Source organism: Oculina patagonica, chromosome 1, assembly GCF_052425735.1.
Source record: "Oculina patagonica isolate OP01 chromosome 1, crgOcupat, whole genome shotgun sequence".
NCBI lineage: Eukaryota > Metazoa > Cnidaria > Anthozoa > Scleractinia > Oculinidae > Oculina > Oculina patagonica.
This window is the reverse complement of record NC_135758.1, coordinates 32058250-32080498: the sequence shown is the minus strand read 5'-3', so window position 1 is coordinate 32080498 and position 22249 is coordinate 32058250. Positions and strand designations below refer to the sequence as shown.

The window sequence follows — 22249 nt, the reverse complement described above, 5'->3', positions numbered from 1 at the left end:
AGCTAAGATAGGTAACGGGTATCCTTTCTTTTCACTCAAATAGACCTCAGACAATCTTTGACAAAAGTAGTTGACACATTGACTTCGCTCTGCGGTTTTTATGACAAATTTACCACTAGTTTATAAATTTCATGACTCTCTGCTAAAATACCCCCCTCCCCCCATCCAATGTTGTAAAATGGTAGCAAAGGACTCTTAGAAACAAACTACAACATTGATTGGGGGGAGGGGGGTTGGAAAGTGGGGCAAAAGGATGAAATTGGTCCATATAACAATAAAAAAGGGCGTAAATTGACAATGTGTCAACACTTTTGTCAATGATTGTAGCTTCCAGTTGTCCATGGTCTAGCTATTGCACTCTGGAGAATGTGATTGTATATAAGAGCTAATTAACTTTAACTTATTTTTCTGCTTTTTGGAAATTCCTCAACAGTTTCCACTGATCTTATTATTTATAGCGAAGAATTACGACAAACGTACCAGCTGGCATGGAATTGTCTTGGCACGTGGACACATTGGATTCCTTTGATAATGTTAAGTCTTCCACTTGTTCTGTGAGAGGCCACCCAGAAAAAAAAGAATTTAAAATTATTATTGCAGAACATTTCAGGAGAGTAGATTAATGGGGCTATAATTAACTGTCAAGTCATCATAATCGAATTTGAATTAATTACAAAAAGTGCATACAGACGTCTGTAACTAAATGAAAGTATCTAAACTAGCTACTCGAAGTAGCTAAAATTGTCAGCGTAATGAAGTCTCAGATGAATGCTACAAACAATGAGGACTTGATACTAGTATGAAATGAAATAAAATACAAGAAGAAAGAAAACCCATCCTCGGAGACCCAGGGGCATCAAGTTCGGGAGAGCCCCTGGGCACTTACTCTCACCAAACCAGTTTGATTAGGGTTTGAATTCCTTTTTTCTGATTGGCCAGAAAAACAATCTTTTTTAAAAAAAATTATTATTCTTAGCGATTTTTACTTTTTATTATTTTAATGCACATTTTTAATTGTTAAGATTTATACATCTCATTTTAGCGAATATTTATCGATTTAATTATATTGTAATTTCAGTAGTTTTTTTCTTAATTTTTTAACATTAGTGTAAAGCGCCTAGAGCAGGCCTGGATAGGCGCTATAGAAATATTTATTTATTTATTTATTATTCTAATCAGTGAGGATAGCCAGCAGAGCGACTCTGACATCTTCTTACACGAAGTTGTTTTCCTCATCGACTCATCGTGGTTGCTTGGCCCGTGCAACAGATGATTTTTCGTGTGGAGTCTCAGAAGCCTTAGACGACTTCCATCTTCCACACTGTTAGCTGCACACTTTTTAATAGCTTGTCGAGTAAACAGCAATTCTTATTATTTCTCCTCGACCGTTGAAGGTTCTGAAACTTTCCACAGTGTGGGTATCTTTGTTGCATGGGCCACGTCACCTATTGTTATCTTGTTGCCAGCTTGACTGCTGACATAAAGGGTTTTTTGTTTGATTTGTTAGATATTAAAATAACAAAAACAAAAATAATGAACTGTGCAGAAGGTGGTGCATCACGTAAAGATATAAAGAACTTACAATACCTTTGATAAGTCCGCTTAGAAAAATTATTGACAAGTATTTGTATCCTTGCGCTACGTTACAGTTTGCAAACTATCAGGCCTCATTGTTTTTTTTATCTGAGACTCTCCACGGAAAATCATCCAATACGCGGGCCAAGCAACCACCACGAGTCGATGAGGAAAACAACTTCTTGTAAAAAAGACGTCAGAGTCGCTCTGCTGGTCATTCTCACTAATTGGCCAGAAAATTGTTTTTCAGGCCAATAAGAAAGAAGGGATTTGAATGCCAATGGAACTGGTTCGGTGAGAGTAAGTGCCCAGGGGCTCTCCCGAGGACCTCTAGCTTGTTGTAAACTTTTGCCCGAAAATCCCGTCGTCCCGACTTGCTGCCCTCCGAGCATGAAACCTGACCTATGTTACTATTCTACTTGCAAGTAAAATGTTTTAATTTAGCTCCTATTATCACCTTGAAGATGATGCACCTTGTGTTCAACAAGCATGGTTCGACTCTCTGTGCTCTGCTGACTGCTCTCAAGCCTCTCTACCCTCTGCTGTACATCACCTACAATACACATACATATAACGGAACACTCGATTTCCAAAAATAATGTGAACTGGAGAAGAACACACTGAGTTAAATACTGGCAGTACATCTCAATACTCAGCTTCAAAGTATTTACACGGCCTCTCTGGAAAGCTTAAAACATACCTCATGTAAGTCATCTTAGTTTATAATAAAGGCAAACATTTCATTCCTATAATCACCTTTAAGATGATGAACTTTGGCCTCTGTGCTCTGCTGACTGCTCTCTAACTTCACCATCCTCTGGTTTACATCCTCTACAATACAAGTGTACACAATTAGCAATGTAAATGTGATATGTAAGGGAAAAGTTGATTTCCAAAATGTGAACTCTGAGCCGGAAAACACACTTAGCGGAGCTGGGTACTGAAACTACATTTCAATACTCAGCCACCAAGGATTGACACAGCCTCCCTCAAAAGCTTAAAGAACAAACGTCTGTGTGGGTATTAAAGGCATCGTAGTTTATATCAAAGGAAAATTAAATTCCTAGCTATAATCACCTTGAAGATGATGCACTTTGTGTTCAACCAGCATAGTGCAACTCTCTGTGCTCTGCTGATTGCTCTCAAGCCTCTCCATTCTCTGGTTTACATCACCTAAAGTACACATACAAGTTACAATGTAAACCTGATATATAAGAAGACACTGGTAAAAAGTGTGAAAACGAGGAAAACTATCAAACACCGCTCTACTTTTTTCAACAAGAACACAAATACACTACTTCAAATACTGTTGCTGGCATCAGGTAATATCATTCCATTATCTATATTCCCTGAGTGTGATTTTTAGGACTTTTATGGTGTTTATCACTACTTCAAAGCCTGTGAGCAGGCTCGCTTGTGGGTCACACGTATGAGCTGCACGTGAAGCCCTTGAATGAGGCTCGCTGGCTCCCCACCTGCTTGTGCCTGTGACCCAAAGGTGAGCCTGCTCATAGACTACTCTTTTCATCAGTTTCCAGTTAAAGTTTTTTTTCTTGTTTACAAAACTACATTAAATATGAATTATTAAATTATTGTTACTATATACCTTCAAAATCCTTTATTCTCCCTTCAATAATTCCAGTACGGTGTTGTAAGTTTTGCTGACCAGTTTCCACTGTATGTATCCTCAGCTCCATCTCTTCCAGAGATGTTGCAATATTTTGCAGCTCATGTTGTACTTTTTTCTTCTCCTCTTCAAATTCTACAGGCATGTTCTTTACAGAATCTTGAAATGACTTAAGTTCTTGTTGAACCAGTTGTAACAGTGCTGGGTCTACAGGGGAATTCATGCACAGATGTGTTCCTGTCAACAAAACAAATCAAGAAGTGATCAGCGCCTGCATCAGTACCAGTTACATGTATGTACAAAGTAATTTAGAGAGGAACTTTCCAAAAAGGCCTTAGACACAGTCACATCACAAGCGTTCTCTGCCCAGAGCATCTCTGCCCAGAGCAGTGATAATGTTTTCTGGGTGTGACAGTCTTCAAGAGGTATTTCCGGGGATTATAGGTTAGTATTAACATCTTTCATGACGTTTGATAATGGATTTTTGGGGGGTTTGAAAACATTGTTTGCACCTGTTGTGATTAGAACTAATCCAACAAGATGTGTCAAAAAGAAATAGTATTTTGGTTTTTGGAATGATAAGGGTGCCCAAAAATTTGAGGAGCCCTTGGTTTTTCGAATATGCTGCATGATAATACCTGGGGCAAGGGTCATTTGTCAATCATTGGTGTAAACAACAACATGTGGTCACCCTGATGTTACAACGTTTGCCTAAGCCAAAATTATTGAGTTTAATAAATTGCTTTTATTGGCTTTCAGTTAAATATAACGACATTAATTGTTGTGCCCCAGGGTATGGCACTGTCTTTTCCTGACCTTACTGTTTTAATATGAAGTCAGAGGAAGGCTGTTGACCTGGAAGCTGCCTGGTTTTAAGCTATTCCAAGCTTCTTGTTGTCACAATTACATGTAGTTTTTCTACATACGTATACATGTATTAGTTGTAGCAGGTGATCATTATATTTATATCTCAATCAAGGTTAGCTATAATAACCTTTTTTGGTTTGTACACATATAAAGTCAGCTCCTTGTATTATAGACACCTCATTATTACAGACAGCAGTTGAAGTCCCAGCAAATAAGAATTACTGAAAATAGCTCAATGCTATTTACAGACACCAAGTTGTGGTCCCAAAGCTGTCAATAATAGAGGGAGTTGATTGTACACTGTGTACATATAGTATACAAGTTGATTTCAATACACTGAATCATAAGCTTGGCCAAATCACATTTCATATTGACACTGTATGTACATTACCCAGACGACGTTCGAATAGTATCCCATGGTGCAATTCTCCGCGCACTTCACGCAATATCGAAGTTATGGCGGATTCCACCGTAAAATAACGCCGCTTTCTCTACGGCATATTTCGTATTTTTTTCCAGTCAAAAGCAAGGAAATTGCATTATTTTGTTGTTTGTCATACTTTCATTGATTTGCAATTGTCCTATGACCGTGGTTTGTTAAAAAACGTCCTTTATTTTTATTATTTTGATTAGCTTTCCTTCACAAAGTGTTCACTGACCCGCGACGAGGTCATAAATATTCACGATTCTTCAGATTATAAGCAGGTTTCTACTAAATATGGGTCTCACGCTAGCATAATGAAGGCCGTATTATTCTACTTGCAAAGAAGTACCCAGAAGTACCCGCATCTTAATGACTTTTTCAGCGATCAAAGATGACTGAAATTTCGATCGAAAACCAGCGCCGCGTGTTGCGAAGCGTGTGTGATGTCTGTTTCAGGCAACAATCGCTGGGCTCTTTCGTGAGCTTTGTCATCATTGCCATTTATATTTACATTCAAAATGACTAATTTCGAAAGTAATTTTATAACTGTACTCTTCAAATAAGTGAAATGCTTACAACTGGTGAAAAATAACCGTAATAATAAGCTCAAATATGTATTCACAGATTATGTAAACAACGCCGAACGAGCCCGCCGACTGCGAAGCGGACAGACTAGAGATCGATAGAGATGTAAGAAGAAATGTAAGAAAACCGATTCAGATAAGCACAGGACTTCTTTATTAACACTCCAGCAACAAACAGTTCATCTATAGCCGAATTTTTTTACTGTCACAGGAACGAAAGCTCTTCGACGTTAGTCCAATTGTTCGATATTAAACACTAACATGTATTTCTCTGTATACTAGCGAAACACAGGTAAATCCCTTCAATGTGACACTAAAATTCTCCTTTGAAACGCAGTGAACGTAGAATAAGTCGTTTTCCTCGAAAGCAGCAGCTTTTGAATCAAAACTAGTCCGGAAACACGCCATGGCGAACGCTTCTTCTCGCTTCGCGAGAGCTGAACAATACTAATTAGGTCACGTACGCAGTGATAATATAAGATGAAACGAAATGCATCATGGGATACTATTCTAACGTCGTCTGTACATTACCTTTAGTTTCCCAGTCTTTAAGTTCTCCAAGAAGTTTTCCTTCATCTGCAGTTGGGAGACCCATGACTCTCACTAGGTGTTCCATGTCAATAAAGCTCTGTTGAAACTTGACTTGATCCCATTTACTGAAGACACAGTGTGCCCAGTCATTCCTCCCCATTCTGACATCACCTGCAGCAATTTGTGCAGCAGCAGAGAACACAGGCACCCCACCAAGCAATGATAGCACAGCTGAGGCATCACAGTGGTCATCAAAGGCAGTGAAGTGCGCCATGTAATTCTCCACATACAGTCTGGCAAAGTCAACATGGGACGTCACTCGACAGTCAAACAAAGAATAATTGAATCTTCCACCAGAAAGCTTGGGATGAGCATTGTTTCCATTGATGTTCTCATACTTCAACACTTTTCTACCTGGCCACCGTTGAAGACGCCCAGACGTGCTCTGTCCATGAATATTGTGGCTGATCTTGAGGTTGTTGTATTCAGTATTGATGCCTTGTTCTACAAATGGACGTATATGAGGTATAAGGATCTTGTTGAGAGCTATTCCAACCACAAGCCATCGTTTCTGATTCTCTGTCACACCAAGATGGCTTGACCTGAAGGAAAAAATTACAAAATAACCAAAAAATGACAGTTACTCAATTTCTTAACTACAGTTTTATGCTGGTTAGCACTAATACACGACTTCTGATGCACATTACTTAAAACACTGAAATGCTGCTTAGCCTTTTGCAGTGAAGAAGGTTTAGTATTAGTATTATATTATTAATATTATTGTTATTATTATTATTATCATTATTTTTATACTAGTTGCTATACACATTATTTTCTAATTCTACAAGACACTTTTCATGCAAATTACTTACCCAAAAGCAGATGCAGTTGCCATTCCATAAAGTTTACAATGATGAACTACTTGACCATCCCATTTATCATGTAATTAGTGACACCTACAGGTAAATAAGGAAATTATCAACAGATGATATCACAATAACTAGGGACCATTCACCTGAGAGGGGGTCATTAACAAAATCAAGAGATGAAATGGGGGCACTAAAAAAAATAATAATAATAATATAAATATATAAAGTGAAAGGCCAAGTTGGCTGCTGGTTACTAAATGAATTTTAGCCCTAAGACTGCTGAATGGAAATTTCACACTCTCTACAGCCATTTAAGGGGCTGGCAACAGTTTTCAGGGGGGGGGGGGGTCGGTGATTTTCAACCAATACATGCATATGAAAAATTTACCCCTCTCTGAAAGTGAGTATTTAAAAACATTACCCCCCCCGGTTATGTTATATGACAGGCCAAAAATTTCACCCCTTCCCTTCCCCCCTTCCCACCATCTGGACGCAATGTGCCTCCAATTGAAAAATTGCACACAGCACGTGTTCTAGCCGTGTGCCAATAAACCAAAATCCAGTGCAAGGTCATTTTGTGATCGTACAGTATGGAAGCACTCAGCAAAGAAAGCCGATTTGCAGTGCTGGTATTATAATAGGCCCAGAGAAGATCCAATTAAAGAAAGAAATCAGTTTGTCGTAGTCTCTCTTCATATCCGCATGACTCCTACATGGCATTGGCAAGCTGGAACAATCTTCAGTTTTGCTGTCTGAGGATTTCTATATCCGTACGCACTACGTATATACCAGTATACAATACTGTATAAAACTACAACTGCCCCGGCAAATGACACGTGTGGGTTTTGCCATGATTAAATATCAGATTGCATGTAAAGGTATTTAATAAGTTAATATATGGGACCTTTAAATAACCCCCACTCTAAACACTGACTCCCCCTTAGGCATAAATAATGACCAGTCCCTTATACTAGGATAGGTCAGCTCTAGGGATCAATATCAGTTGGTGCTATAAAAAATGGTATCAAACAAATGCCCAATCACTGATAATCATCTTTACATCACAGGCTACCATAGCAACAGTATAGCCCATTAAAAATTTATGCAAATAAGGGATGTTTGTCTGGCTTTATGCCTGTCATTACAAATTTAACATTTTGAGTTTTTGCATCGAGTCACCATTTGAACTTTGAGAATGCAAGACCAAAGCCAAGAAAAAAACTATCAAATTTTCAGTTCCTCCCACTTGGGACCAGTCATTAATTATGGGAAAGGGAGGGTGAGTGAGAAATCTACAGAATACTGATTTTTTATTCGGGATGCCCAAAAGACAAGCCACCCCCTCCCCCTTCTCACTGTCAAAATTAAAAATTACATTTGAATGCTATTTTTCAAAGCCTGTGACAAGAGATCGAAGTCACAAACAGTACATTCAGCAAAAAAGATCTCAAGTTATTTTCATAGTGAGCCTTCAGGATCATCACAATCAGATTCTGAAATAAACTTGTGTTTGTAGCTCATCAGAAGCCAGTGAGTCTGATTCTGATGTGCAATAAATTAAGAAGATGGGTTGGGAGATTAATATGTTTTGACTTTCTCACACAGCTGACTAAATCATTTTCAAGCCACCCTCAACACATTTTCAAGTTTAAGACAGCCCCCATTTCGTGGAAAAATGTTTTTTATCGTTTCATATTGCCGCAAGCTTTACTTATCCCATATATATTTGCTTTGCAGTCTTTTGTTAACTTTTGGACTCTGCCACGCACCATTGACACAGACGATACGGTCGTTTCTTTCCCCGTTTTTACACAGTTTCGAACTTCTCTTACATAAACATCGCTAATATTTACCTTCCAAATGTTGCTGTCACAACCACTCAAGTTCAAAACGGATGCAATTGAAATTAATTGAAAATTCAGCGCCGCCATACAGCCAAAGTTTGTATCTGTTTTCGTGGCGAACGAAGAAGTTGAAATTTCTTTGTTCTGTACTCGACATTTCATTGGCTGAAGCTAACTTTGTCTGGGTGACCCCGGTTACAGTAGCCGCACTGTAATGTAGGGGGCTGTGCGGAAATCTTTCCCGGCAGGCTTCTCAGCAAATATATTTGTCACATAAAATTAACCAATTTTCCTTGTCTACACAAGCAATAAAAATTGTCAAATAAAAATTGCTCGTGTAAACTAGCCTAAACATATCAAATGAAAGCTACTTCCGGGATATTTTGTAAAAGCTATTCCAGCGATATTTTGACTTTATTAAACATAGATTTACCTCTAGAAATCGGCATAGTTTAAATTTCAAACTACGAAAAGGAAGAGAAAGGGATTATTAATTGTATAAGAGACACATCGCAGATATAAAGTTCCTCCATGAGCTACGATCCAAGCACCAGACAGTCGTAATAAAACACTGAATAAAAGCTTACTCATTAGCTAGATACCGAGCGAATAAACAATATCCGAGAGCTAGGTACGACAAAACGGAGAATCGACATATCAAAATTGAGAAACACTTACCGTTGAAATGATCTAAAGCACATCAAATGCCATCGTAAAAGCAAACTTCGACGCTGCACAAGTTTCAGCTGCATTCCCAACAGCCAGACATGTCATGTGACCAAAACTGCACGCCTCTCAGAACTACGAAGTGGGGTAGGGTGAGGTTGTAGTAGCGTAGAAGACAAAGAAAGACATTTCTTTTCAAACATCCTTACCTCACTACTCGTGCTCTTATTCAGCTCTGTGCATACTACTATGTCAAGGAGTTCTTCTCAAAGTTGACCAAAACAACTGTTGGTCGATTTAATAAGGGAAGTTTCCAACCTCATTAGGGAGGGGGAGGTGAGTTGGTGAGCACAATTATCATCATTTTAGGGCCTGTTTACATGGAGGGAGGGTGCCCCGGCTAACCGAGTTACCCGGCTAGAAGGGATAAAACCTAGCCCGCCTTTACATGCAGAATTCACAGCCCTTCTACCCGAGATGAGACAGCGTCATTGAAGCGTGTCACGGCGTGGGAAAACAATGTAGCTCCAAATGATTGAAGAAAAATATGACTTTTTAATCGGGCGTGGCCGATTTATAGTTTACCCTTTGGTCGTCCTAGAGCATAGTCTCCTGGCGCGGCCAAAAAGACGGGGATAGCTTGGGGTTGCTACAATGACGCATACCGCAATGGTTTTCATTTTAGTTTTGACAGGAAATCGTTGCAGGCACACTTGGTCGACTTTTGGGTTAATGTGTAATCAGGTTGTGTTTTTTTGCTTCGGCGGAAGGACAGAGAAAAAAGCTTACGGGGCAAAGTACAGTATGGGGCCCAGTTCTCGGCCACTTTTGACGTAAACTTGTATTTCTTACCTCAGAAGAACCGCAGGAACTTGAAATTTCTCCCAGAGCTAGCTACATTATTCAGCTTTTTGGTGTAAAGCTATCGACCGGTCAAAAATTAATTTGCCCGAGCAATAATAAAAATAAAAGCTCCATTTGTGGGCCCAGTTCTCGGCCACCTTGGCCCAGTTCTCGGCCACTAAAAAGCTTGTGCGTAATTATCTGTAAAAAAAAATGCTCAATTAATTTTCACAGTCATAAAATCACTCTGTAAACCTATTTATGTTATATCGATCCCAAATTATTTTTATGAGGCTTTGTTTTACTTTAGAAAAGAAGGATTTTAACGCGCCTAGTTGCCTATGTGCAGGTTCTAGCAACGCATTGTGTGACCCGTGCATTTAGATGGTTTATTTTGCAGTGAAAAGGTCTTGAAGGATTTAGGTGTTGTAGAAATAATAATAGACAAGACAAGAGTCAGCTCAAATCTTAGAGATAAGAATGAACTTTATTTTTAAAACATTTATTTCTTTCATTCTGGCAGCAGCAGATGAAATTATATTAAAAACCAAGCGCTAAGCTGTGATAGCGAGCAGGGTGGCCGAGAACTGGCAAATACGCAAACGTCGCAAGAAAAAATTTCGAAGTAAATTAAGACCAAAAAATACAACGGTTCAACGAAAAGTTAACTAAAGCAGAAAGCTGAATTATTCTACGTTTCACATGCCAAAAATTAGCTCGTATGGTGGGGGCTTTTGGATAAAATACGAATTTAACTACATCCATGAATTTTAAGGAGCCGTAAACAAACAAATTTTTCGGGAATGCAAATTCACCTACCTCCGCGTAAACTCGACGTGTGAGCTTTCTATATCGAATTGAACGATCAAACTCAAGATACTTAAAGCACATGAATCAGTCTATCGTTTGAAGGAAATACCTTTTTCTTTTAATTCAACTGGAGTGTGAAAAAACGCGTTAAACACAAAGTGGCCGAGAACTGGGCCCCATACTGTACTGATATTCATCATTGTGAAATTGCACTTACTTTGACAAGTTAAAGTTATTTTTGTAAATGAAAAAGGTAACGTCATTGATGTCACGCAGTGTTTTTTTTAGCAAACTAGATGGTTTGCTGGTTTCTGACTATGATTGGGGGTGTGATCTTGCGGTATATTTTTTGAGCCTGACTCCGCCGTAAAACTTTTTTTTTATTTAGCAAGAACTGTGTCGATTTTCATTTCTGAACAATTGGTCGTCAAGTCGTTTGTCACAAAGAGTAGAATGTTTGTACAGCATGTTTTGGAATTATTTTAGATTTGGTTAGTAAGACGCTTCTGAAGACCTGAGCAAAACATTGGGAATGTACAGTATTAATAGGAACTTGAATGGAATTTTCCACAAGTTGGATAAAGGTATCAACTGAAAAAATGGACTTCAAAATGAGAACTTGGATTTTGTTGTAATTAAATTTTATCGCGGATTGGATGCATAATATCACGGCTTTGAAAGTCTTCAAATAATTAGAAAGGTTCCTTTCTTCCTTTTGATCTTATTGTTATTTTCATGTATTGATTATTCGAAACTGGTTTTCGTTGATACGAAAAAAAAAAAACGGGTTTTCACTGAATTGCTTGAAGTATTTTTAGACGTGATAATATTGGCTTAATCAAATTACATTGTGCACGAAATATTTGTTATTCTTTTGTCTTGAAACTTCGAGGAAATTGAAATTTTTGTTTGACAGTAGTGTATGAAAGGCATTTTATAGAACTGAATAAAAAATAAGAAACATTGATAAAGGTTATTTCAAAGATTTATTTTGCCTGATTTTGAAGGGTTTCAGGAGTTTTAAAGAGTGCTGGTAAACGGCTGTATGTTGTTTGTGATTACGGATCTTATTTAGTTTCGAACGCTCTAATTTTTGAAAGGTTAAAACAGGTTAAAACCGGGCGGTTTCATGAGTTTTTTGGGTAGAAAGGTACGGTGGTGGTCAAAAAAAAATGTTTAGAAAGGAATGACTGTAGTAGCACGTAAGTCGGAGGTTTGCGTGAGTCACGGGGTATAGTATGCGTGAGCTGGATTTCCGGCGTCATAACGGCATGTTTTGTTAATTGGGCGTGGCCGATTTATAGTTTACCGTTTGGTCGTCCTAGACGATAGTCTCCTGTCGGCTAAAAATTACGGGGATAGCCTGGACCAATCGGTTTCATTTCAGTTTTGACAGTAAATCGTTGTAGGAATACTGGGTCGACTTTTGGGCTAATCTGCAATCTGGTTCTCTTCTTTGCTTCGGCGGGAGGACAGAGGAAAAAGCTTAAGGGGTAAAGTACTAATAATCACCATTGTGAAACTGTAGTTGCTTTGACAAGTTGAAGCTATTTTTGTAAATAAAAGGGGTAACGTCATTGATGTCACGCAATGTTTTTGTGGGAAACTTTTGAAACTAGACGCTTTGCAGGTTTCTGCAAATAGCAGTGTGATCTGGCGGTACATTTTTTTGAGGCGGACTCCACTTTAAAACTATTTTTTATATATTTAGCAAGAAGTATGTCGATTTTCATTTCCGCACAGTTGGGCGTCAAAGTCGCCTCTCACAAAGATTAGAATGTTTGCACAACTTGGTTTGGATATATTTTAGATTTGACTAGTGACGTTAGTAAGACACTTCTCAAGACATCAGCAAAACATTGGCAGTGTACAGTATTGGTGTGAACTTGAATGAATTTTTTACGAGATCAGTAAAGCTATCGAATAAAAAGATGACTTGAAAATGAAAACTTCGAATAATTATAATTAAATACCAATTGAATTTTAGATGAGAAATTCCGGAAGTGACATCTGTGTTTAAAATAGGAATTTTTGTACAACTTAAAGTTCCGAAAAAAAGACCACATGTTTGGTAAAAATCACAGACAAACATGATCAGGAAAACAAAACAGGCCAATTGGTTTAATTCACGAAAATACAACTTTCTTGAGAATGAGTTTGTAAACAAGACAATGAAATCGAATTACATTTCACACGAAATTTGCATACATTTGAACTTGCAAAAAAGAAGTATCTCTGCCGAGACATAATAGCGTCAGACCTTACATTAATAATTATTGTATTCTGATCTGATTGTTATTTTTTATGCATAACTATTTGAAAGTGGTTCTCATCGATGAAAACAAAACGGTTTTTCATTTACTGCTTGAAGTATTTATAGACGTGAAAACATTCGCTTAATCAAATTACATTCTGCACGAAATATTTTGTATCCATTTGTCCCGAAACTTTGAGGAAATTGAAATCTTTGTGGACAGTACTGCATAAAAGCAGTTTATAGAATTGAATAAAAAGATAAGAACCATATTGATAAAGGAAATTTTAAAACTTTATTTTGGTTCATTTTGACGAAATTCAGGATTTTCAAAGACTGCCAGTAAACGGCTGTATAGTAGCGGGCAGAAGTCGGTTCGTTCTGAATTTTTCAATACGGTATACAAGTTACAGGTCAATAAACAGACCCTCTGTACAGTAAAAAAACGTTTTGGGAACAAACCATTGTGAACTCATTTTCTATGTTGATCAGTAAAAATCCTTAGTACGACATGGGGCTTGTTATCAAGTTTGTTAGTACGTTAATACTGCAAGGTGTATAACCTCAGAGAATTATTATCAGTGTGTTTTGTTTTATTAGCGGTTTATACTCCAAGGTCTTGGAATGGGAGATCAAAATTTAGGCAAATTTCTGATATTATCTGATTGCTTGGCACAGATTAGTACGATACTGAATTGGTTAGGAAATTTAAACAAACATTAAATTGAATGAGAGTAGAAAGGGAGGGACAGGTGGGGGTGAAAGGCTAAGGAGATGGAAAGGGAGGGAGAATTAAAATCCATGCTTGGTTATATCACGCAACCTTTGACTTCTGTTGTTTTCTCACAAGAACAAAAATTAAGATGGGGTTCTACCTGAATTTGAATGGAACTTTAAGAGATTTAAAGAAGGGATTGAAGAAAAGAATGGAAACACCTTCAAACAGTTGACCCCCTCGCAAGAGCACTCCGGGTTGTCAGGAGACTGTTTGGTGTCCGTCCACCAATTTTTAACTTCAAATTCAAATTTTAAAATCACATTAAATCTATAATATTTCTTATTTGTCTACATTTTACTAATCCTTTGAGAAAAACTATCGCCTCCCAGACATCCCCCAAAATCGTTCAAAAATTAACAAAATACTGCAAAACAAATATATATGGGATAAGTAAAGCTTTTTTGGATTCCTTGAAACGCGGCTGAAATGGTTTTCAGTGTTTTCCAGCCCTTATACTTTGGGTCAGTACTACTATTCTTCACCAGTTTCTATTACAGTAATGGTATGAAACAAATACCTAATCATTGGTCAATAAGTTGTGATCATTTTCTTGACAATAGTACCTGATTAGGAGTTGTATACTGTTCCATTAAAGTGTAAGGACTGGAAAATACTGAAATGCGTCAGCCACCTAAAGTGTTGGAAAACTTGGTCTTCAGGTAAAACCCCGCCTTTATTAAAAGGCTGCACTTTGCTAAGTGTTACAAATTTATATTTTCTAGACGTCTAGTTCAATCGTTTATTTGTATTGTGCGAAATATATTTTTATAAATTGAGACCATTTATGTCATTAAGTAATAATGCAATCTTGAAAACATTCCAGATTTTCATTATTAAATAGAAACACGAAAAATTCAAATTTGGGAAAACAAGCCTGTCAAAATGACGTTGCCATGGTGATTTCAAGTTACTGGCACAATAACTAATCCTACCAAATTATTGCGAGATAAATTTTCGATAAACGCGCAAAGTTTGGCAGCGTTTGGTTGAATCTTGAAAAAGTTATAAGCGTCAAAAGTCAGCGAGGGCCTCAAAAGCCCCCCCCCCCCTCCCTCCCGGCCTGAATAGGTTTAAGTGACTGTTTTTGCAGTGATTTTTACTGTACTGTACCCTGCCTTTCAAGTCAAAACAGATAGCTAATTATTAAGCGCCCGATTTTAAGCTTCTCAAGCTTCTCAAGCTTCTTGTTACTGAATAATCAAGGCTTTTCGTCTTCAAACTTATTTTAATTTGATGTACAAGTTCTCAGAAATTTACTGCGTTCATTTTTGACGAAATTAAATCGAAATTCAACAGTATTTGACCGCCAAATTGAAATTAAATTTGTTGTGTCGTGAATTAGGATAATCATTCCCACGAAAATTTCGAATTAATTAGCTGTTGCTCAAAGAAATATTTCCAGCCGACTGATAAAACTAATTTTGATCAAATAGCACTGTTTGGGTCCAGAATTTATACATTTTATGCCATTAACTTCAAATTTAGTTTAAAAACACGCGCGAAAACTTATCCCGGCAAGCCGGGATAGCTCGGCAATAACCGTTTACATGGCAAAAAGCTATCCCGCCTAGAAGGGTGCCCCGGGCAAGTAGACCGAGTGCCCCAGCAATGCGGGTTACCCTTCTAGCATGTTAAGGCTTCAATGCGTTTTCTTAAGAAACGTATGAAAAGTTGGCTCGCCTAGGGTAGCTCGGTTAGCCGGGTAACTCGGTTAGCCGGGGCACCCGCCTTCCATGTAAACAGGCCCTTATTGTCACCCCAGTTTCAACTGTCCAAGTGACATCAAGGGATATTCATTATTGGAACTGACCCCCCGGAGGGGGAAGCCTGCGAGCAATCTCATCGCAAGAAAAAAAAAGAGAGAGAAGAAAAGGCTACGGAGGTGCCGTAGCCTTAGTTTTATACAGGAGAGCGTGCCCGTTTCGCGCTTCGTGCTCTGCCCCACTCCCACCTTCCGTTTAACCCCTAACATTGGAATAAAATTAAATAGAATGGCCGAAAGAGTAGTGAGAAAGGATAACGGTTCATAGCGAATATTGCAAGGTGACCGGTGTTGTCGTTGGTAATTTTGGTCTCTCTCTCTCTCTACTTCTTTTTCGACATAATGAAAGGATCTGATTGGCAGATTAGATCTGAACTGGTGAATAAACAAGCCTGAAGATCCAATTTTTACGCCACACTCTGACGAAACCCTCTGGTCCAATAGCGTGTGAGGCAAATATACTTTAAAAGGTTGGGAAAGTTTTTTTTCCCTATATATTCCAAGCGAGTTCCAAGCGTAATTGGTTAAACTCCCCTTCCCCCACCCGTTCTGCAGAGACTGGAACAAGTATTCAAGGATAAGCGTCTGAATGTTTGATGAAGTGTAATTTTGAAACTTTTTTAAAAAATAACCAACTTCCGCTTTCTGACCTAAACAAATCAATACCGTCAGTTGCATCTAAGCGTGAACACGTAATGAAAAGCATGATTTGAGGGGGTATCAAACGTTGCATGATTCGTCATCAAACATTTGAAGTTTGGCAGACAATTACCATGATTACGCAAACTTTCGCACCCAATTAAAAGACAGTAAAGTTCGTTTTTACAAAAAGCAATTACGGACAAAAGTTCAAACAAGTGTTGGGAACTCCTGGTTTGAAATTTCACCCATTCTCATTGAAAACTCGATAAAAACAATACAAACTGTGTTGAACAAACTTCAAAGTTTGACACCTAAAACTCAGACGTTTGACGTTATGTGAAAACATGTTTCTAGCGCGTGCGTTCACGGGTAGATGCAATCGACGGTAAGGAAAACAACAACTAATGCAGTAGCCGGAGAAATCGTGGTGTTCATTGTACATTTAGAAACTCGCATCCCGCAAAACAGTTTTCAGTGGAGTGCTGTCCCGAAGTTCTCAAAAGGAAACGCGAGAAAAACGACAAAATCCAGCACGAGGGGGAGGGTTGGGAAACGAACGAAGTGAGAGAATGAAGTGAATTTAGTAAATAGTCTTGGAAAGCGAGGGAATAAATCATTTGCGTAAAATTAGTTGTCTGAAATGGGTCCTAAACAGTAGCATTAAAGGAAGACAAGAAGAGAATAGCCTGAAATGCGAGTCGTTTCACGCCCTCAGACTACGGGCAAGAGTAGCCTGAATTTCAGACATCCCTCCTTGGTCGCCTACTCCCAGAAGAGACGTCTGAACACATTTGGCTCTAATGCCGTCCGGTGAAGTCAGTACACTTTGGTTTTAATTCATGCGGAAAAGTTTCTGTCGAGGCCATGAAATTGTGAAAGAAAAATCGCTTCAATAAAGGATTACAGGGCAACAAATTGTTTTAATAGTAAACTATTGAAGACTTGCGACAAATGAATGAGATTTTAATCGACTGCAGGCTATATTCTTTTACGGAACCGATTTAATCTGAACTGATTTGCTTTATCTCAGTTATCTAGCGATCAAAATATAATATGTGACGCAGCGGACAAATACAACACACTCGTGAGTACTTAAATGAATCAATTTAGACGGTTACAGAGGCATCAAGAAACGGAGTATAATACAAAAATATCCTACTTGACCGTGGGAACTGAGTTCAGAAATCACTGGCTCATCGAGGCTGCAGGACATAAGCGTCGAGTGGCTTTGTTGACAAAACAAGAATACATGTACGTATAAATTTGGCAAAACACTGCATGTCGAAGCGACGAATGCCGCCAGCTTAAAACCTACCGGTTTCCATTACTATTCTTCATCCGTAGATAAACTAATAAAGTAATAAATCAAGGTAAATCAAAATGGCTAGTAAATTCATTTCTGGGAAGGTGAAATCTTTCGAACTCTTTCCAAACGTTTTCAAATTACTATTCTCGCGCGGTAAAATTCAGTCATAATTTCACATAATTATGCAAATAATTTTTAAATCAACCAATCAAAATCACTACCCGGTTTTCGGGTAGTGACGTCACCGGACGGCATTAGAGCCAAATGTGTTCAGACGTCTCTTCTGGGAGTAGGCGACCAAAAGGGGGATGTCTGAAATTCAGGCTAGGGCAAGAGCCGATCGACCTCAAATATTTACGAACTTACACATATATGTACCAGATTTTGCAACTCAGACATGTACATACTTTATTTATACTCGAGGCAATAGCTGCTTGTTAGGCCCCTAGCTTGAACAGTTAATTTGTCAAGTTTACAAATATAGCAATTCAAATTAAGTAAGATACAAGTTAAATGTCTACATTGATTGGTTTCCATTTAAATGCCTAGATATATACCCATATCAAAATTATTGTATTAACGTAACTAGTGAGGATAAAAATAAGCGAAAATAAGCCACGACGTTTCGAACTCATCTTGAGTTCATTATCAAGTAGATATGAGTAAAATAACGGTCGAGTTAAGTTTAAATGCAAATAGAGGTGATAGAGTACATTAGAATATTTTAAAAGCAGTGTTTCGCAGTCAATAGGTATTGCAAACTCCGTAATTATTACTTATTTTTTAACTTAGCTAACAGCGTTTTGCAATTATCCGGGAATAATTCCGGGAGTGCGGAGCGAGGGTTCACAACACGCGAGGTCCTTTTGCGTTCGCGTTCCCGGATGGATAAAACCACTTGTCAGACCCTAAGAGAAAAGACCGACTACCTACTACCGACTGAAGTCTATTTACGTTAACTTGTTACAGACGTGATGATTAAGAGATTTCTCCATTATGCAACGTGTCACAATGTTGAGATAGCGGTCTTCCTATCAAATTAAAAAAAAAAAACATATACGTACATTCCACAGAGAGACTGATATCTACTGCTCTACTGAAATATTTGGGAGGAGTCTGATTTACACTTGCATAAGAGCGCATCTTTATGCTGTTTACAGCAGACTTGAACGAGCGAAAAGTAGTTTAAAGATTACAAGTGGTTCGCTGGGTCACTGTGCTTTACGGTGCAAGTGGACTGGTCAGCCAGTCTAAGGTTCTCTACTCCTACCTCACCAATTGGATTTGATGTCAGGTTTAAAACGGCCAAAGTAAAATTATACTCGAGAGTCTCGGCAAATTCCAACGCACCTAAATCACCGATATCGTTACTTTTCAGATCAAGATGTGTCAAAATACGATTTGGTCGTAGTGCCTTTGCAAGGGCTGCTGCACCTGAACAGTCAATCTTGTTGGAACTCAAATCTAAACGCTCAAGAACACGATTAGACTGGAGAGCGTCTGCGAGGGCTGTTGCACCTTCAGAGCTAATCTTGTTCCCACTAAGATCTAAATGGGTCAACTGAGTACTACAGGTTCCATCTGACTGAATAGCCTTTACACGGGAAAAGTGTACTTCAGCTACTCCTGAATCCTCGGCGTAAGTTTGTTGATCTGGATTCGACTGTGTGAAGATAGCTCCTGGCTGTAGTGCTTTTGCAAGGGCTTTTGCCCCGCGATCGTCAATCTCATTGCCTTTCAGGTATAAATGGGTTAGCCAATGGTTTGATTGAAGAGCTTTTCCAAGAGCTGTTGCTCCTGAGTCACCAATCGCATTTTCCTGAAGATCTAAATATGTCAGAGTACAATTAGTTTGAAGAGCTTTTGCAAGTGATGATGCTCCTGATTCACTTATCAATTTACGTGGAACGTCAAAAGCCTTACGCCTTTCATATTGACCATGAAGATTCAAACAGGTCAGGGTAATGTTAGACTCCAGACCTTTAGCAAGTGCCATGACTCCTCGATTACCGATTTGGTTTCCACTTAGATTCAAAAACTTCAGTCTGTAATTGAATTGAAGAGCTGTTGCAAATGCCTCTGCTCCAAGATCAGTGATCCAGTTTTTGGGCAGGCTCAAATGTGTCAAAGTGCAATTTGATAGAAGAGCTTGTGCAAGTGCTGTGGCTCCTTTATCTTGGATCCAGCTAAAGTGCAGATTCAAATGTGTCAAAGTGCAGTTCAACTGAAGAACGCACGCGAGTGCTACAGCTCCTGGATCAAAGACCATGCCATATTGTACACTTAAATGTGTCAAAGTGCGATTTGAATGAAGAAGTTCTGATAATGCATTGGCTTCCAAAAACCCATCCCAACTCTTCGTCCTGAGAGGCACATGAAAGCGGTAGAACCAATCAGGTTTGACACCACGTGCCAAGACCGCAGCACCAGACGAACTTAAATGCACCAGCTTATGATCAGACTGAAGAACAAGTTTAATTATTGGTAATGCCGACTCGTCTAATTGTCCAATAAAATGTAAATATAACAGTGAGCAGTTGGACTTTAAGTATTCGGACAAAACGAGGGAATCGCGTGAACCTCTACCAACTTCAAATTTATGCACTGGAAAGCAGCGTGCCAGTGTAAGTACCATTTTCTTTTGGTAATCCTTCAGTTCATTTTCATTTTTTTCACACTCAGCGATAAGATTAAGTGTTTTAACCAAAATATTCTGCACCACTGCTTCTTCCGCACGCAATCTTTTTATATCTTGCATAACCCAGTCGTAAGAAGTATCTTCACAAATGCAAGCATTTAAGTCAGCGTCAGCTTTGGTTTCCATTAACTTCTCAGATCTCTTGTGGTATAAGCAAGCACAAAGACGCGACAAGAGATAAATTGCACCATCATGACTCTTACTTGCTACCATTGTGAAGAGAAACTCCCAAACCTGCCAGTACTTGTCAACAGGACTGAGCTGAGTCAGCAAGGTGTCCCTTCCAGCTTTGTCGCCAGTAAGCATCTCATGGGCTAAGTGGAATGCCGCAAAATATTCCTGAAAGGTTTTGTGCGTAAAAGCATAACAAGGCGTTGGTCTGCTTTTCCTTACGCTAGCTTCTCGGGAAAGAAAACATAATTTCAGGAAATCAGTTGACTGGCATTTCATCTCATCTTCACTGAAGTACATTCGATCGTCTGTAAGAGCTTGGAGTGCCACCTTTCCTAACTGATTCAGCTGATCTGAAAATGTCTCCACAGGATCTCTTGTATCCAAGGGAACCCCCTTTTTTGAAAAATGCCTCCTTAAAGCGCACGACACAAGTTCATTATACAACTTGGTTCTATTTGCAGGAAGCACTCCTTTTGCATCTTCACAAAGAAGGCACAACAAGGCTGTGTTCAATGGATTAACAGTCAATTCCCTGAGCTGACTGTCGTTCTTTATTTTTTCGATCATTGTATTAGCGAAGCTCGGATCCTCGTGATTGCTGAAGTACTTTGTAATGTAATTGTCAGTATCTTCCCTCGTGTAACCAACAATCTCAAGTAGGGTGTCACAGTGTCGTCGCACTTTCATCCCCGCCTCATGCCGAGCTGTTAACATCAGAAAGGTATTGCAAAAGACTTTGCCTTGAATCATGGGTAAGAAACCCTGGAAAAGGTCTTGACGCAATTCATCCAATCCATCAAGAACCAATAAGATTCTAGATTGATTACAACGAATGAACTGAAAGAAGTTTTCTTTTTCCCTCTTGTCAGAATCTTGTGATAGGAGCTGATCGTCAATAGCTTCCTCAATGTTAGCAGTCTTCATGTCACGGCACTTTAGCAGAAGCAGTATCTTCACGATAGGAAACGAAGCTTCGGGTGAAATGTCCTCCACAGACCAATCATAAGCAAGCTTCTGACAGTACGTGGTTTTACCCATTCCAGGCTGCCCCTCAATCAGAACCACTCTTGGTTTGTCACATTCCTGATGTGATTTAAACACGTCTGTCATATTGACGATGTCATCTGTAAGCCTTGCTCGTTCTTTTTTCTTGCTGACTATCTTCAATCTTGTAAAGACGTTGGACAGTTCCAGTTGTAGTTCATCCTCGCACCATGGAAAGGGACACAGAACAGCACCTTTGTAGTCTCGTCTGATTAGCTCTACAAGTTTCTCTGGGTAAGCTGGGAAAGAAATGACTGTGTCATAAAACTAAAATCCAGGTTTTGCAATAAACAGACATCAACCCGTAACATAAACAAATAGGTCAGGAATATCAACTCGTTGGATTGGTCAAAGCAAAACCTTCTCGAACATCATTTTTGAAAATGCAGAAAAGCGACACAAAATGTGAGAGTAACATACGCTAAAGGCTAATGTCGAACGAAATAGTTTTTGCGAGTAGCGTAAGTCACTGACTGATTTACAGTTTTTCTTACACTGGCTTTCAGTGTTACGTGCGTAGCGGCTTTCCACTGACATCTATCTTTCCACGTGCTACACAAACAAGATGGATCGAAATCTGCCAATCACAGAACACTAGCATGACCTTCTGAACTTGTCGGCACATTTACATGAAACTAACACCGGTATACATAAGTTTTGATTGGCTCACTTCAAACAGCACGTCGAAAGACGATGTTGAAAGATAGCAATGCACGTAACTCCGAAAGCGGGTGTAAATTCTACCACAGTTAACATACACCATCTTTTCTACTCACACATACCTAACCACCAAACTATCCTAGCAGTATGTGTTCTTTACAATTGAACTTTGTTAAAGAAGGCCTAGTTCCCAATTGTCCATGGTCTAGCTGTTGCACTCTGGAGAGTGTATTAAATTGTAGATACTTAACAGGATGAAAATTCAAGGGATTCTGAACAAAGTAGACTATA

At 38.8% G+C, this 22249-nt stretch overlaps 1 protein-coding gene across 8 annotated transcripts in view; it reads right to left on the bottom strand.

Annotated features, from left to right (window-relative positions):
• Positions 1–22249, bottom strand: part of LOC144664463 (uncharacterized) — a 135082-nt gene that overhangs the window by 6740 nt on the left and 106093 nt on the right. For 2 of the 8 annotated variants that reach the window (XM_078525663.1, XM_078525671.1), the window contains exon 6: positions 18055–21537. In XM_078525663.1, coding sequence (XP_078381789.1) covers positions 18575–21537 — 2963 coding nt within the window. In that variant the 3' untranslated portion in view covers positions 18055–18574. Of the gene's footprint in view, positions 1–480; positions 553–2032; positions 2129–2331; positions 2407–2652; positions 2749–3181; positions 3440–5608; positions 6211–6480; positions 6565–8999; positions 9079–18054; positions 21538–22249 lie in introns of those variants that run through there. The other 6 variants (XM_078525626.1, XM_078525635.1, XM_078525651.1 and 3 more) reach the window with 6 other exon arrangements.